The 17,772-nt window shown below is 43.6% G+C and overlaps 1 protein-coding gene and 1 long non-coding RNA gene across 5 annotated transcripts in view; both read right to left on the minus strand.

Annotated features, from left to right (window-relative positions):
- Positions 1–240: 240 nt before the first annotated feature.
- Positions 241–1,218, minus strand: LOC131447751 (uncharacterized). The gene is made up of 3 exons (XR_009234075.1): positions 708–1,218; positions 530–600; positions 241–403 (listed from the first exon to the last, which is right to left on the minus strand). It is a non-coding gene; the product is annotated as an uncharacterized LOC131447751 (long non-coding RNA).
- A 4,855-nt stretch (positions 1,219–6,073) lies between these two features.
- The window catches only part of grin2da (glutamate receptor, ionotropic, N-methyl D-aspartate 2D, a), a 141,964-nt gene continuing 130,265 nt past the window's right edge, over positions 6,074–17,772 (minus strand). For all 4 annotated transcript variants that reach the window (XM_058618611.1, XM_058618612.1, XM_058618610.1 and 1 more), the window contains one exon: positions 6,074–13,470. In XM_058618611.1, the coding sequence (XP_058474594.1) occupies positions 10,300–13,470 (3,171 nt within the window). In that variant the 3' untranslated portion in view covers positions 6,074–10,299. The remainder of the gene's footprint in view (positions 13,471–17,772) is intronic.

The raw sequence follows: 17,772 nt of genomic DNA on the forward strand, positions 1-17,772 counted from the left end.
CTGTGCTCTAGAAGTTGATGGACCCTCCTCATGGTGATGCCCAACCATGTTCTGTTGAAGGACAAGAATGTGCTAGTTTGTCCATTATCTATGCTCATCACTTCAGTGTACATGTATATATATGTATGTGTACGTATATATATATATATATATATATATATATATATATATATATATATATAAGTTTTATTTAAAAAAAAAAAAAAAAACATAAGTGTATACTTGCATCTAATGTAGGCACTTGTGTCCTGGGGGGTGACAGGCTCAGATGAGCTTCCCCCGGGGATGCCTTCAGCCACAGGGCGACCCCTGTATTGGCTGAGAGCCAGCTCCTCAGCCTCTGTCAGAGGTGGTGGAGGTGGCCCTCCACCCGTTTTTCGGGGCTCTGCCTTCTTTCTGTTGGCTGAGCAGAACTCAATGTTTGCAATCTGAATTAATATTTACGTTACGTTTAATAGCCTTAGTCAATTAAAAATAAAAGAATAAATCAAAGTGAGGTGCAATCATAGCCTAGCAAAATATGCCTTACCTTTTTGAATGATGTTTTTATGTTTCATTTTGAGCTGCTTCCAAGTCCTCCTTTCTCCTGTTGGATTGCACCTAAATGAAAAACTCAGATTTCATTCCTACTTATATTCATAACTATAGACTATGCTACGATCTTACGGGTAAATGTTACGTCAATGGAATAGTACGTTCAAACGTACGCGTTGACTCGGGCAGTAATTTTCTCCCATGCGGTCTCTCTCTCCTTCGCTGCTGCAGCTGTGTTGCATTCGCGGCGAAATATGTGCTCATATTCTCCGTAGCCCAGCAAAAGGATCTCCAACTCCTTCTCACTGAAATAAGTTGATTTTTTTTTTTTTCTCGGTTGTCATGGTGACTCGTGGTATCGGGGCTCCATTGATGATGGCTTTTTATAGTGGTTGTGCACGCGCGTACCTCGAGGTTAACATACTCAGAGTTGATTGAACTAACTCTGATCAGCTGTTCTGGAACCGGATACTCAGAGTTTCCCGACTCAGAGTAAGTCAACTCAGAGTTCAGGGATAGACTCAGAGTGTGTTGAACCTGCTTTCTGGAATACCCCTCTGGTCTGGTTCAGTACAGTACAGTCCTGGGTCAGGCGTGCGTTTCCACTGAGAAGTGTCTTTACTACGCAATATGACGTCGTACTGATGCGATGACAACAAACAACGACAACGAACGACGACAACAAATGACGACATGGAACGACGACAACAAACAATGACATGGAACGACGACAACAAATGATGACAACGAACAACGACAACAACAAATGACGACATGGAACGACGACGACAACAAATGACGACATGGAACGACGAAAACAAACAACGACATGGACCACGACAACAAATGATGACAACGAACGACGACAACAAATGACGACATGGAACGAAGACAACAAACGACAACATGGAACGATGACAACAAATGACGACAACAAACGACGACATGGAACGAGGACAACAGACGACGACATGGAACGATGACAACAAACGACGACATGGACCACGACAACAAATGACGACATGGAACGACGACAACAAACAACAACATGGACCACGACAACAAATGACGACATGGAACGACGACAACAAACAACGACATGGACCACGACAACAAATGACGACATGGAACGACGACAACAAATGACGACATGGAACGACGACAACAAATGACGACATGGAACGACGACAACAAATGACGACATGGAACGACGACAACAAACAACGACATGGACCACGACAACAAATGACGACATGGAACGACGACAACAAACAACGACATGGACCACGACAACAAATAACGACAACAAACAACGACATGGACCACGACAACAAATGACGACATGGAACGACGACAACAAACAACAACATGGACCACGACAACAAATGACGACATGGAACGACGACAACAAACAACGACATGGAACAACCGACAAGGAACGTCGACATGCGACTAAACAGACAACAATGAGGATGTCCAGCAGTGTCCGTTTGTCCAGCTTGTGTGATCAGGACTGTGGGCGTTTACTTCGACTTCCATGGGAAGTTGACACCAATCGTTTCTTTGTCACCCAATCAGCTGCCTGTCGTGGGTGGAGCTAAACCATACCATTTTACTCTGTTACCCACTGTGAACAGATCATCAGCCCATCACAGAGACACAGAGACACTGACTCTCACACTCAAACCTAGCGTCAGTTTAGCACAAAGACCCTTAAAGAGCTACTTTGACAAAATGATTTCATTTCAACCCAAACAAAGTGAATGAGCTAGAAGGGATAAAATGGAAGCAGGTTTATGTTCGGACTAGGAGCTACTCGTTGGAGACCCCTGATTTAGAGTGTCCAGTTTACCTCGTCCCCAAATCTGCATTATTATTGGAAACTGGAGAACCTCGAAAAAACCATGCACATACTGGGAGAACTGGACTGAACCTTGTTATGTTTAAAGTGAAGCCAAAATCTGTAATCTAGATCAGATCCAGATCAGTGTCTGATCCTGCACACAGGGATTTTTGGGGTGTGAAGATTTTTATCAAACTTGAACGGGAACATCCTCACGAAAATAATCTACAAACAGGAAGTTTCTCTCAGAAGAACAAACTTAAAACAGAACCTCGTTGGCAGCGGTAATAAATGTGGCTCACACGGTTAGGGTCACTGGTTTGAATCCCCAGTTTGTCTTTGTGGAGTTTGAATTTTCTTCCCGGAGGTTAATCGGACAATCTTAATTGACTCAATTGTTTGACTCCACCTTTCTCCCTGGGTCAGCTGGGATTGGTGGAGGCTCCTCCCTCATATGGAGGATCAATTAGAACCCAAGTAAAAGATTGATTTATAAAACAGTTCTCAGTTCATGAATGTGTTTGAAATTCTCTAAATCAAGTCACATCCACGGTCACCTCTTCGACACGAGGCTTAAATAAACTAAAAGTCGACAAATGTGTTGTTCTGCTTCAGCGACGAGTCAATAAAACGACTGTTGTGACACAATCATTCATTCATTCATTCACGTCCTCTCGGCTTCTTCTTATTTTCCATTTGTATTAAGAAGCTTTAAATTCAGCAGGAGACCAATTTATTTTCCTCCACAGACAAAAACACACAAACTCTGCTCAGTGATTCATCAGAACATCTTTGAGAATTCAGCTGAGGAACTGATCCAGGACCAGAAGACAAACCACGTTTGAGCATGAAAAACACACGTCATACACGAGTAAACGTTAACGACTGGCTGTCACTGTTGACAGAAGTCAACTGTTGTGTTGTTGACGTGTCCTCCACGCTACTCAGCGAGCAAGTCCCACAGTTTTTAAGCCCACAATGTTGCAACAAAAGGACGACGAGGACGATTCAAAGAAAAGTAAAAGACACAAAAAGGGTCGATTGGAGCGGACGGCAAAGGTTTGTGACTTCCACACATAATGCAAATTTAAGAAGAGAAGTAAACACCAGTGTTGATGTTTAATGCCATGCATCACTGTAAACCAGGGGTGTCCAAATGTATAAGGTATTATTTAAGGGTTAGGGTTGAACCAGATCCCACCTGTGACAGACAGCTGCACTCATCTCATGTTATTTGACTCCAGATGTGGAAAGAAAGGCACATTTTCTTTTAATTTTTTCACTATTAGATAACATTTCCATTTAAAAATGATGATTTTGACAATGAAAACTCATTTTTTGTTATAAAACAGTGCATTTGTATGTAAATGATGTTTAAAAAAAGAAATCTTCACATTATCAAATGAGACCCCTGCTGTAAACCATCAGCTGTTTAAATTGGACGAGAACTAACTGAACACATGAAGATTATTTCAGGAGAATCTGCTTAAGTTCTTTTTTTATATCAGATTTTTTATTATTATTATTTATTATCAGAAACAGTTTTCACGGCCATAAAAAATGATATTTTTTGGAAAACGGGTCAGATTCATGTTCTGTCATCACTGAACGCTGGAAACGGGTTTTGGGAAAATCGTGTTTTTGTCTAAACTGATCCACGACTTTTACAGCACGATGACTTTTGGTGTTTCTTTTCTTAGTCTCTCATTCCCTCTCTGTTTATGTGGTTGATTAAAGAACACATGCTCCTTCTCAATTTGAATTGGTGTAAGCAGCGTTACAGCGCCACATACAGGTCTGGCATATGTACTGCAGTTCTCACAGTTGTGGTTAGTGCAGATGAAGACTTTTCTTGTTACGACGCCAAAAATAACACTGAGAAAGTTCTGTTTGCATGTGGATAAAGTGACAGAGCTACAAATGAGCTGTAAATGTTTGGACAACGTTAACCGGGTTATCATCTGCTTCCAGAGAGAGTTTATTTTAGTGAAACTCTAAATGAAAAATCAAGAGTCAGAGAGTTCTGTCAAACCTTTGACACACGGTGGAGTGGCGGCGCTTCTGACTGCAGGTCGATCGTGTCCAGAGTCTTAAAAGAGATGTGAGGAGAAAAACATCAGTGTTTGTCTGAAATGACCAAAAATAAATACTCAGACTTTGTTTCAGTTCTTTATTAAAATCTTCTTTTTTTATTCCGTCCTGCTCGCTGTACAGCACAGTATTGTCACTGCCCTACAGGTGGCGACATCTGACCACCTGCTGTGTGTGTGTGTGTGTGTGTGTGTGTGTGTGTGTGTGTGTGTGTGTGTGGTGACAATACAGTGCTGCACAACCAGTCACTGTCCCATACAGTCAGTCAGTACAGCAGTGTTATTAACACAAGGCCTTGAGGACATTGTTCAGAGGTTTACAGGCAGAAACTGTGGCTGAGTTTCCACTGCAGGCTAAAACTGGGCTTCCCTAAATGCTTCAGCAAGATCCCCAACAACGAAACGGTGAAAAGTCATTTATTCTGACTTAAATTAAAAGGAAAGTTAAGGTTTTTTGAAGTGTGGTACAAGACAATTCTGTCTTCAGTGAGGACTGAGCCTCAGACACAGACGCTCAAACTGAGTTTTACCACTTCATAAAAGACTTGTGTGAAATAATCTGAGCAAACAACTACATACAAGTCAAAACCATGATAGGAGGGCAGAGGATGAGTAACAACAAACACAAACAACAACAAACCAAAACAAACAAACAACAACAAACCAAAACAAACATACCTTGAAGACGAGGAACGGGAAGCCGACATGAAGGGATCAGAGCAGAACAGATGAAGCAACAAAGACACTGGGCAGCACAGAGACTGACTGCACAGGAGGAGACACAGGTGAAACACATCAGGGAGGAACAGGCAATCAACAAAGGAGGGAAAACAGGAACAAATATGGACAAATAACTGAAGCGAGACACAAACTAAAACAAGGAGCAAACAAAATATATAAATAAATGCTCTAGTTATTATCTAGTTAGCTCTCCCACACCAAAGCCCATAGAGACAATCAGTGATTTTAACATCACACACACAGGAGTTGTTGATCCACTGCTGCCTCCATCACTGAGTTCTAATGTCTTATTTTGTCACTTGGGCTTTTGTAATCCTTTGTTCAGATTTATTTCAGTGACACAAAGTGACCACACGAGGCAGCAGTAGACCAGCAGCTCCTGTGTGCCCGCAAGTTAAAATCACTGATTTTCTCTATGGGGTTTGGTGTGGGAGAAAAGCAAAGTTTAACCCTTTAACAAAAGACTCATAACATATCTATGTCTTTTTTATCTTTGACTTAAGTTAACATAGTTTTTCTTTAGTGAAGAAGCTAAAGTCAGTTATTTCCTTGCTAGCTGCCGTGTTTTCACAGATAGCATTCCTCTGAGTCCGAGGCTGGTTCTCGGTGCAGGTGTTAATTATATGCCGCTCACACGTGTAACCACACTTCAGAAAACTTTAACTACTTAACTGTATCGTACAAGTTGACAGGGGGCTGGGGCAGTGGAGGCAGTGTTGTTTCTGTGTTGTAATTATGGGGTTTTAGGTTCACCATTTAGAGAAAGCTGGTTTTAAAAAGTCGATCCTCTGACTGTCGTCGTCGTTGTTGCTGAAAGACATGATTATCAAAACAAAAGCCCTGGTTTGGTCGTTTTTTTTTGGCCTTAGTGGCAACCACACTAGCGAGCACATTTGGCCCCGCCCCCTGACTTGTATCATATTAGCAGTTTTGCAAAATGGAAAAAAACAAAACTTGTACAACTCGCCCCTTTTTTCTCATCTGTTGTTACAGCACAGCAGTTAGGCAGATACAACACACTGTACGTATATCAAAGATCTTATATATACCATATTATGGGTTGTTGGCAGGGGCAGCTGTGCATGGTTGTGTTTTTCATAGTAATACAGCGACCAAAAGATGGGAGGAAAAACTCAAGCCTGTGCTGCTCGCTACATTGTGTTTCAAAGAGAGAGGTCACCTGTCACTGTACACGCGGCGCTATAAAGTCCAGGATCTGATGTGAACCCGGAACGAGGTCAAGACCGTGACCCCCGACAGAAGTGAGAGTTGTGGTAAAAGCTGCTGTGTCCATAAAAGTTTGATATTTAATCTGTAAGCCCCAAAAACCTCAGATGAAAAGGCCCCTCTGGATTCACACGCACGCCACCAGTGCTACAGTGACACGGTCATAAGACACTCGCGCACCCTCTCACATCGTCACTCAGCGGGAAATCTTAGCGGATGGTTTGGTGTGAACGTGAGCAAAAACACAGTTGCGTCCTGGTCTCTGTTTTTCGCTGGGGTTTGGGGGTCGGGGTCGGGTTTGGGAGTCGGGGGGCAGGAGGTCCGAGACGAGGAGAGAGACACACGAACATACAAAAAAAGACATATTTTCATAGAGATAATAGTGTAAATTTAGTAGACAAACTTATAGGACATAGATCTTAGCGTCTTGAAATATACCTTCATATATATTTAGATATGCTTTTTTCTTTTTTCTTAGATGAAATAAACATCTCCATAGATTCTTCTTCTTTTTTTAAAAAAACTAACAAAACAAAACAGACCAGCTTTACAATTGCAGACACTCACACAACACAATGGATAGACATGAGGAAAAAAGGGGGCGGAGGGAGTGGCTAAATTCCAAGCTGTGTTCACACCGCTGAGCGGTTTTCCAGGAACAAGTTCGACACCAAAAAGATCTTCTTTTTTTTTGTCTCAGGCTGTAGAAAATCTTTCTCGGAATCGCCCGCGGTGTGAAAACACAGAAACTCTCGCTTTTATTCTACACTTTCCTAATTTGGCTCAAACTTTGTAAAGAAAAGTGTTGAATTTGTCTCCCAGTTTGATTTCATCCAGTCGTTACTCATCTGAGGAAAGAAAAGTGTTTCCCTGTTGCTGGTGAACACGAGGGAACATGTGTAAAAATGTACTCATAAATGAGAAACAATATCCCCCAAATGTCAACATTTGAAACAACAATTTTTTTCTAACGCTACCCACAGCCACAAATATATAGATATATATATATATATATATATTCAATATATATATGTAGAACTTTTTTTTTCTTAAAGAAAGTCGGACAAACTCTACACAACAATTTTCATGTCAAAATCTAAGGTTCTCTCTTTTGTTTTCTTCAGCAGAAGTAAAAGTATGGCTCAGATGCAGTTCCAGGCAAACGACGCGAGCTGACCAGTGTTCAGGCGACGTGGTTCAGGCAACATGACCAGCCCAACAAAAATAAATCGCAATCAGCTTCCCCCAATGTAACTCCACCCACTGACGTCCAGTGTCCTCAGCACTTGCGTTCTATCGTTGGTCGATATGAGTCGGCTACTCTGACACTAAGTGCTTGTCCTCGGAGTGTAACTGCTGGTGTCAGCTCGGTGATGGACTAGAAAGCTAAAGCTCTTGGTTCCATGTGTACAGTGCGGAGAAAATTACTTGAACGAATGAAATGTAAAAATTGCACATGAAGTGAAAACTGTGTGTCTTTCATACACTGTCAGTTCGATTCTGGCACGCCTATGCGATGTAAACTAGCTTGTACCCAAAAACGGCACTCGCTTCCTGCTCATTTGAGCACATGGTCTAGCTAGCATGAGGCTAACCCCAAACACATGAATGAAAAATACATACTTTAACAGTGGTACTTTATATGGCAGGAGCAGTTAGCATAAGGCTATAAGTATTTCCTTCCCTGCAACATCTTACACCTTTGCCAAATGTGACTGTTGTCTTCTCTTGTTTGGTGGAGAGCAAATCTGTGTTGTTAAAAATCGGATGTCTTCTAGCCATGGCACCAATTTGACCAGTGACGGGTTATAAATACACTGCCTGGCCAAAAGAAGGTCACATGTCATTTGCAGTGGTACTGTATATCTTGAATGTTGATGGCTGGTAACCGGAGGGTTGCCAGTTCTAATCCCACCAGGTCAAGCGCTGGGGTACTCCTGAGCATGGTACCTAATCCCCATTGCTTACTGTTATTTGGACATTCTAAATTGACCCCAGTCACAGGATCACATCCAGTGTACCCCAGTGAAGTCGAACAAAGAAAGTCTTGGCTGTTAAGTTTTCTCCAGCACATCTCAAAGAGTCTAAGGGAGGTTCAGGTGAAATTGATGACTCATGCTTTCACCATAACAATTGTTCAACTGTTAATTTTTTTATGATTTGCTTTCAATAATTTTTAAGTGATGGCCGAGACCCATCACAATCATTCCCAAGTTTTTTATTCCCATCACATTTGACCCTTGACGATTACGGCTCACCACTATCATTTCCAGGTACTAGTAATGTTTTGGATAATTCCTAATCCAATTTCAGCTGCTTAATTGTTTTGTTTGTTTGACGCAGGCTAATTTCTTCCTCCACCGCGTGATGTCGTTTACAAACCAAGAAGCTTCTCACTGCCTCAGCTAAAGCTGAGTAACGTGTTGCCAGCTGAATATTAATCACTGCAGCTCCCTGATTTGCTAAGTAAAATCCGGATGGTGACTTACTTTTAGGCCTGGCAGTGCATAAAACAATATATTTCACATCTAGTCCCTCAGCAACTGCTGCAGACTTGGCCTGCAAGGTTAGCAAACAGTTGTTTACGTCCGACTCGGTTCCTAACCGGCAGAAATGCTACGCTTCCCATTGTGTGTCTCCACTGTTGTTGCAGGGAACAGACACGACCAACGCTGTCGTGGTTAGGTAGCTGAGAGAACTTTTCATGTGCAAGTTTTGACCAAGTGCTAACACTGTATTAGACTGAACACGTTGATATATACTGTAGAATATCATCGATAACAACAACAACAACTACAACACTGAGGTCAAATGAAAGATTCAAAGTATAAAACATTAACTCAACAGATGGTGTCAAATGTATTGCTCATTAAAGAATCGATTAACTTATTAGTTGTGTGTGTGTGTCCTTACATGTTGTGTGCGGTTTTTGTTTTGTTGTGTAGAGATGATGGAAAACTCTGTGAGATCAAAGAAAACACAGCAGCTAACGTTGTACAGATTAATGTCAAGCTCTACGTAGGTTTGGCACTCAGCTTTTCATTAAGCCAGCAGAATATCAGTCACAGTTGACTTACCCTGTCGTCAAGAATACAAACACGGAAAGCACAGACGCACAGAATAATCAGATCAAGAAGAGGAGTCGAGGGGGAGAGAACAGGAGATGAGATGACAAAAGAGGTGAGAAGAAGATAAACGTAAGAGGGGTGGGGAAGGAGGTAAGGCAGAGAAAACACAGAGAAAATAAGGGTGCAGAGGGAGGAAAAGATGGGAGCGAACAAAACAGAAGGTGCATGGATTACGCGGAAAAGACAAGAGGTTATCACCCTCTTCCCCCCTCTAGACAAGAAACAAAAGTGCCTTGGGTGGGCGTCACAGTTCTGCGGGGATGTAAACAGTTTTAAGGAAAAAGGAGAATGGGGTAAGCGACTTGTTTAAGCAAAAAAGTAAAGAAAAATACACTGTTCTGTGTTTAAAGGCTTCCGAGAGCAGCAGGCATACAATAGTACAAAGTTCCTGAGCCCTCAGTAAGCATTAAGAATCCTCTGAATACAAACTCCTGCTCTGATTTCAATACCCAAAGCAAAGGACTCTCCTTCAGTTACCACTTGAATGTTTGATTTGCTTTGAGTGAGTTCTAGTTCACAATCATGTTGTTGCTGTGGTTGTAGTCTTTCACATATGCAGAGGAACAAAAGGAATCCACGCTTTCCTTGGACTACCCCGCTGGATGTGTTTGGCTTTCTGATTTGTTTGTGCAGAACCGTAGGAAAGGACTCAGTGTGTGTACTCCAGATCTCCTACTACTTTGTAAGTGTCAGTGTTCTAGGGTTCCCTTATGACTTTGAATACCTTTGTTGAACTTCAGACCTCACTCTCTACACTGGAGAAATGGGCAGAGCCCCTTCGTGAGCAAAGGCTCTTGGCTTTAAGTGGTAAATGAGGGGATTGAGGAAACCTCTGGGGCTGGGGTACAGAGCGCAATCTCTTGTACTGAAGTTTGGCACTTGCCGAAGCCATGGAGGAGGACTGGGCTGCTCCTGGGGTGGAGACCACAGAGGGAGAGGAAACAGAAGAGGATGATGTAGGAGGAGGAACATGGATTGGGTGTGATGTGGACGGAGGAGCTGGAAGGGCAGGGAGTGGAGGTGGCAAGTTGGGTATGAGGTTTGAGGGTGGGGATGACTGCCTCCCTCGATCCCTGTCTGTTCTCTGTGTCCGCTGCTGTAGGCTGAGGTTTGACTGACTGCCAGATTTAGATGGATTCTGTGAGCGATCGGGTTTGGAGGAGGAGGAGGAGTCGTGTTTGGGCTTCAGAGGACCACCGAAACTCTGGCAGTGGTGGTACAACTCATCCTGGCTTCGTGAGGCTACACGGGCCCATTTGGATGAACGGGAGTGCGTATGGTGATGGGGGGAGAGACAGGAGGAGCACGCTGTGTGTCCTCTCCCCTTGTCCTTTGACTTTCGTTTACTCTTCTTCTCATCTTGGATGTGGAGTTTGTCTACTGACCAGTATCGGCGAGGAGGTGGTGGTGTGAGAGGAGGTGGAGGCCAGTGTGATCCTGAACCCCACCCTCTCTCCCCGCCATCTCCTCCACCAGCACTTGAACTCCACCCAATATCTGCTGTCCCCCACCTCTCTCCTCGCTCAAGGAAGAGGTCGTCTCTACTATTGATGCTGCCGGCTTTATCCCTGGATGGGTATGTGCTGAAAAACCAACCTCCTCCTCCGATCCCTCCAACCGCCCTGCCTTCATGGTCCTCCCAGTACCTCTCAAACTTCCCAAACTCTCCAGAAGAGCCATCATCGTCAGAATATATCCCGACTACCTTGTCACGTTCCCGCTCCTCGTCGGATAATGTCCTTCCTCCTCTACGCCGCTTTCCACAATCAGCTTTCCTCCTCTCCTGCTCAGAGTCTTCATCCTCATCCTCGCCGTCAGACTCCCACTCGTGAAATGACAGCCCCTCTTTGGAGTGGATCTCACCTCTCCCCAACAAGGGCCTCCTCTCTCCTTCCACTCCTACAGCATCCCTGTCAGAACTTTTACTCTTCCTCCTTTTTGAGGTGACAGGCAACAAGGGCAGGAAGGCAGATGGAATGGCATCCGAGGATGGGTTACCCGCTCCCCAGAACTTCACAGACGTGGTCGGCTTGCTGCTAGAGCGATGATAGTTCTTGCTGTTTCTTCTCTGGTGATGCTTTTCCTTTCCTCTGCTCTCTTCCCCATCATCCCTCTCTTTATCTTCCCTTTCCCTCCTCTCCTCCTCACCTGGTATGTTCCATCCATAGCTTCTGATGGAGCTTTCGCTCTTTTTCCGAAAGGACTCTCGTCTAAGAGACGGATATGATGGGTAGTCCTGTGTCCCTGATTTGAGTTCCTCTCTTTTTTCAGGTTCTCCTCCCTCCTGTTCTGACCTCTTTCGCGGTCTCTTACTCACCCTATCATCTTTCTTTTTCTTCTTTGCTTTACGCCGCTTTCGCTCCCTTTCTCTTTCCCTCTCCTCCCTTTTCTTCTTCTTCCGTCCTTTCTTCCTCCTCTTCCTTTCACGCTCTCTCTCTTTGTGGTGCCTCTTCTCTTCCCTACCCACTGCAGCGTCTCCCCGCGTTGTTGTTCCTCCTCCTCTCCCTCGCTCCCTGTCTCCCCACGATGCCCACCACTCCTGTAACTGGGCGAGCTGGCTGCCTGTTCTCTCTCTACCAAAATCTTTTTGCAGACGTGGCTTCCGCGGGGGGACCGGTGGTGGTGGGGGACTGCACGGCAAAGAGCGAGATGACATGCGGCGCGAGCGAATCTTCCTCCGGGACCCCAGAAGGAGGCTTGATTCCTCTGTGAGCAAATCTGAGTCATAATCGTCGTCCACCATAAAATCCCGATCGCCAGCTCGATATCGGAAACTCAGCGAGGAGTTGTAGGAGCTGTCACTGGAGCAAGAAGAGGGGGAGTTTGATCGAGAGAGGGAGACAGAGGATGAAGAAGACGATGAGGACGATGTGGAGGAGGAGGAAGAGGAGGAGGCACTCGAGCAAGAGGAGTAGAAATGGCATGGTGAAGATGGAGTAGTGGGGGTGTGTGTTGGGGAGGAAAGGGGAACAGGTAAAGGAGGCGGTGGAGGAGGACGTCGGCCTCTTCTTCCACCTGCATCACTTGCCCCATACCTCCCACCTCCTCTCCTCCCCAGGGGGAGTATATTCTCATACAGAGGACCTCCTGAACCTTTTCTCCTTGCCTGAGCTAGGCTTCCTCGTCGCCAGAAGGGAGGCCTTCGTGGAGAAGATGGGATTGGTGGAGGAGGCTTGGAGATTAAGTGCGTTGAGCCTTGTTGAGGGCCTTTAGGAGGCAGCCGTGGCATTGCTGAGGCTTTAGGACCTCGAGGATTAGCTTTGGGAGTCTGCTGAGGGCCCCCTGCTTGTTGGTCTGAGTTCGTCGCCAGCCCTTCTGGATCTATAGGACCATAGTAGCGCTTATATTCATCCAGCCCTGTGTCACCTCCTGCCCCTGCTCCACTTCCTGCTTGCAGGCTCCAGTGCTGTCCTAGACTTTGCTGATATTGCTGCTGCTGCGCCTGCAGATCCATGATCCCTCCTGCAATCCCCCCAATGCCCACACCTCCACCACTGCCTGCACTTAAGACCTTCTCTGGTTTTGCTCTGTTCCAGCGGTCCACGACTGCGAGTCTGCGGTCATGGCGCGGCAGGAAGGTGGAGCAAGGCATGGGGCCTTCCAGTAAGGGGCTGTTTGAAGGACCCAGGGCCATCGCCGAGTGCCCGGTGGGTGGCGGCGATCCAGGTAGCATTGTGGTGTAGGTCTGCCCCTGTTGTTGTTGTTGCTGCTGCTGCTGCTGTTGGAGGTGCTTCTGCTGAGGTTGCTGCTGCACCATGGCGATGGCAGTGGTGTTGTTTACTGTGGCCGTGACGAGGTGTTGTTGGGCTACAGTGGGCATTGAGCTCACAGTGTGATACTGGGGCAATGAGCTTTTTCTGCCTCCCGGTGTGGTCTCATCCTCAAACTGGCAGCAGCTGTACATTCCCTGGGTGGACAGATAAGAGACAGATTGTAATTAGAGTAGGAGGCTGCCAAATATGATAAGTAAGAACTGTGTGTATGTCAGCATTAAAGTCAGAGAGAGGGAGAGAGAGAGCCTGAAGTCATTGATTCTGAGAAAGAAACTTACAGAGCCACTATGATCTCACGCCCACACAAACCAAAGTTAATCCTCAGAGAAGCTCAGGAAATACAAAATATAAACTTTACTCTTCCATCTGATCCCAAGTTTGCCCAAAATATCCACACATTTCACAAGAAATACAACTTTTTGTTTTCACGTTCTACAGTGCATCGTAAACTAGTAACTAGTAAACTCTGAGTGGTCAAACAATGGCGGGAAACTGACAATATAAATATTAAATCAAATAGTAAATCACTATAATCTTGAAGAACTCCTCTTTGTACTGTACCATCTTGTAATAATCTCATTTATGAGATGGACGGTGATGGACATGGACTGGACATCTTGTGTTTATTTTGTATATGTTGTTATATAATTCCAGTGTGGGACTGTGAAACGGCACCTTTAATTCCACTTGAGCAAAAATAAAGGCACTTGAATTTGAATTTCTCTCATTAGAACTTGAAACATTTCACCTCGTAATGAGATCATTTAGTTTCTTGGGGGAAAGGAAACATGATGAAGGTTGTGTGTGATATAAAAATGTGAAAAATATCTTGGTATAATGTGAAGCCCTTTCATGTGTTTTTAAATGATTCCTCTTTATGTGTCTGCATCAGATCACAACCAGATCAAAGTCATCTTGTTAGTGGAATTAGAAAAATGCTCTCGGCAAGAAAATGATGAGAAAGCAAACACGAGCTGTTTTACTGTAACTCTTGTGTATTTTTGTGCATCTGAAAGAAGCTTTATCTTCATTCAGTGCACAAACACTGACTGTGTTACTTTGCTGTTTATATTGTACATATATATGTGGGTATATATATATATACTGTATGTGTATATATATATTTATTTTATATATATACACATACAGTATATATACATATACATACATATATATGTGTATATACAGTATATACATAGTGAACGCAAATAGTGTGTACCAGTATCTCCTGCCAGTTACAGGGAGTGTGGTGGAGTTTGAAAGATTGAACATTAACAGGAGTTGTTTGGGGGTTTTTTGGACCTTGGAGAGAGCAGAGGATTTTCACACTATCAAACCAAACAGAGCTCTCAGAAAAGCACACGGCGCTCAGCTGGAACAGAACAACTCATGTGTTCACCGAGTATGAAGCTGTTGGAAGAAACTGCTCCACACAACAACAACAACAACGACAACAACAACAACAACCTGGAAAAGCGAACACTTATATTCATCACTGCTGAGGTTGTAGTCTGACTGAGACGCTGAGATGGACGTGATGGACAGTGTTGGACGTAAGATGGACAGTGATGAACGTGAGATGGACGGTGATGGACATGAGATGGACATGAGTTGGACAGTGTTGGACAGTGATGGACAGTGTTCGACGTGAGATGAAATGTAACTAGTGACTTTACGTTAAAACACAAATATCTTCCATTTTTTGTCCACATTTAAACAAAGAATTTGTCTCCACTGGCGTTTCAATAAGTTTGTTCTAGCTCAGTTTTTAATGAAGTGCCACAAACACGAGAAACGGCGACAAAATCAGTGACAGTCTCCATGAATAAAACATGGAAGAAACGTGTAAATGAGTGTTTCCTCACAGCAGGAGGTTGGTCTCTCTGCTGCTCTTTTTAACTGTCTTTATTAAAGTGTGGACAGTAAATCACATACATGACAAACATGTTCAAATGAAGCATCAGTCCCACTGACGTGTGTCACATTCAATCTGCTGGACTTTTGATGGACAGACTCATGACTCAGCACATGTCCCTGATATCACACCAGCACAGAGCTGGAGGAGGAGCAGCGCACTGTGAAATTGAAACTGGGCCGAGGGAAAGTGACACACACACACACACACACACACAGAGACTAACTGGCCTTTACATGGAAGTGGCGTTTTTATTCTAGGAGTGAGGGACGTGGCAGATAAGAGCTGCAGTGAGAGAATGTTCTGCAGAGTTCTGAAGTGTTTCTGTGAAGGTTTTGATGGAAAATAAATATCTGCACAGACTTGCGACCATGGTCATATATTATCAATAAAATGAACAAGTGAATCAGCGTGAATCACATGCAGACTACAGGTTTTCTGAGGAACTGCAACCTTTGACTGTGACTGAATATATTAATACATGGATATCTGTAGAATATATAATATATATCGGGTCAATCTGTGCATAATTCATTCGTTTTGCCACTTTGATTTTCAAAATAAAAGGAACACAATTAAAACTACTACTTTGGTTATCAAAATAACATGAAGAAAAACGGCTGACAAACTGTTACTTTGATTTTCAAAATAAAAGGAAGAAAACAGCTGACAAACTACTACTTTGGTTTTCAAAATAAAATGAAAAAACGGATAACAAACTGTTACTATCTCAGTAACTAGTACTAGTACTTACTTAAACCTAAACTGCATTGTCATTTAAAGAACGTTTTTAGTTACATTATTTACCTACATTTATACAAATGAACATATCAATGTGATGATTTTAGCTCACTGGGACACAGGAGCTGCTGGTCCTCTGCTGCCTCGTCTGGTCACTTTGTGTCACTGAGGTCAATCTGAACGAAGGATTTTACAAGCCGAATTTTCAAAATAGGACGTTTGAACTTAGTGATGGAGGCAGCAGTGGATCACCAACTCCTGTGTGTGTGTGTGATGTTAAAATCACTGATTTTCTCTATGAGGTTTGGTGTGGGAGAGTGAGTGGTTTACAAACTTCAGTTTCCTGTTGGAAAAGTCTGTGTTACAGTGAAATAAAGATGTAAACAATGTTTTAAACCTATCTAATGTGTTTTTTTTTTGCTGGAGTTCCAACTAACACTTTCAGTAACATCGTTATCATAACACGTCTAAATCAAATGTGATGTGGGTGAAATGTGTTCTTTTCTAAATGTTATTCCACAAAACAGTTTAGTTGTGTGGGAACTTCTTGTCAAACTGGATTAAGTAAAGATTTCTGTTTTGTTTCTGGAGAAATCTGTTCTCGCTGCTGTCCCTGATGTCCTCTGCTCCCGTCTGCTCATCCCTTCCCTTGACGCCTCCTACTTTGTCCTTGTCCACTTCTCCACTCGTTTCTTCCTCCATCTTCTCTCGTTACTCTCCTCCTTTTCTTTCGTAAACTCATTCCTCCTCCTCACACCTGTAAGTCTTTATTAAGACTTGCACTAAATATTTCCAGGAGCAGAGCGGGGGAGAAGCTGTCGTGGCTCTAAGCGAAAATAGCCGCACGTCAGCCAAGTGATCAGTCACCCTCTGACCCCCCGCGGCGCGTTGCCAAAGATAAACACGACTGATGTTTCTCATCTTGTGGCTTCATGGTCCTGTACCTGCTGAGAGCCAGGAACCAGATCCAACTCTGAGCTCAACACCTATTTTCTTTCCTGTAATCCATGTCCTGATTGCAGTGGGAAGCTGTTCATTAACCTCCCTCTGTGTTCATCCCTGTTTCTCTTTAAACATCAGGAAGAAAAGATCTGGGAAGTGTCGACAACCTTTGAGTCAATCATAACATCTGCTGCTGCATAAATCTGCCACGACGCTCCTCAAGCGGTGTGTGATGAATGCTCGGCTCGTTTCGCTGATTAGTTCCACACTCTCAGGTTGAGAGGATGTAAATCAGTGAAGGAATGAAAGTTTCTTCACCATCCTTCACTGTTTTTCTCTTTTTGTCTTTGGAGGATAAATGCACAGAACATAAATAAATGCACATGCATTCAGAGAGTTGACGTGGTTTGATGTATGTTGTAATTTGAAAACATTCACTTCAATGACAAACAGCTCCACGATGGTTACACCTGACTCCGCCTCCTTAACTCGGAGCTACTTTATAAACACAGTTTTTGTGGTAAAAGGTGTAAGATAGTGAGACCACACCCTGGAGACAATAGACGAAACATCATCACTCTGTATATTCTGCTCTTTGATTATCTGTAAATGAATTAATCAACTTGAAGTGTAAACACTGTCTCATTTGAAGTGTGTAGGTCTGATGGTCTCAGTGCAGGAAGTAGACAAGTCAAGGTGGCTGTATTGTCATGTGAAAAGACCCCATGGTGTTTGAAAGGTCCTTAGATGGAAATAGCATTCCTGAGTAAATCACAATGGATATGTAAATGTAAAGTGTCTGTGTTCTGGTTGGATATCTTGGATATAAGTGACAGAG

Source organism: Solea solea, chromosome 20 (assembly GCF_958295425.1).
Source record: "Solea solea chromosome 20, fSolSol10.1, whole genome shotgun sequence".
In the NCBI taxonomy this organism is placed as follows: domain Eukaryota; kingdom Metazoa; phylum Chordata; class Actinopteri; order Pleuronectiformes; family Soleidae; genus Solea; species Solea solea.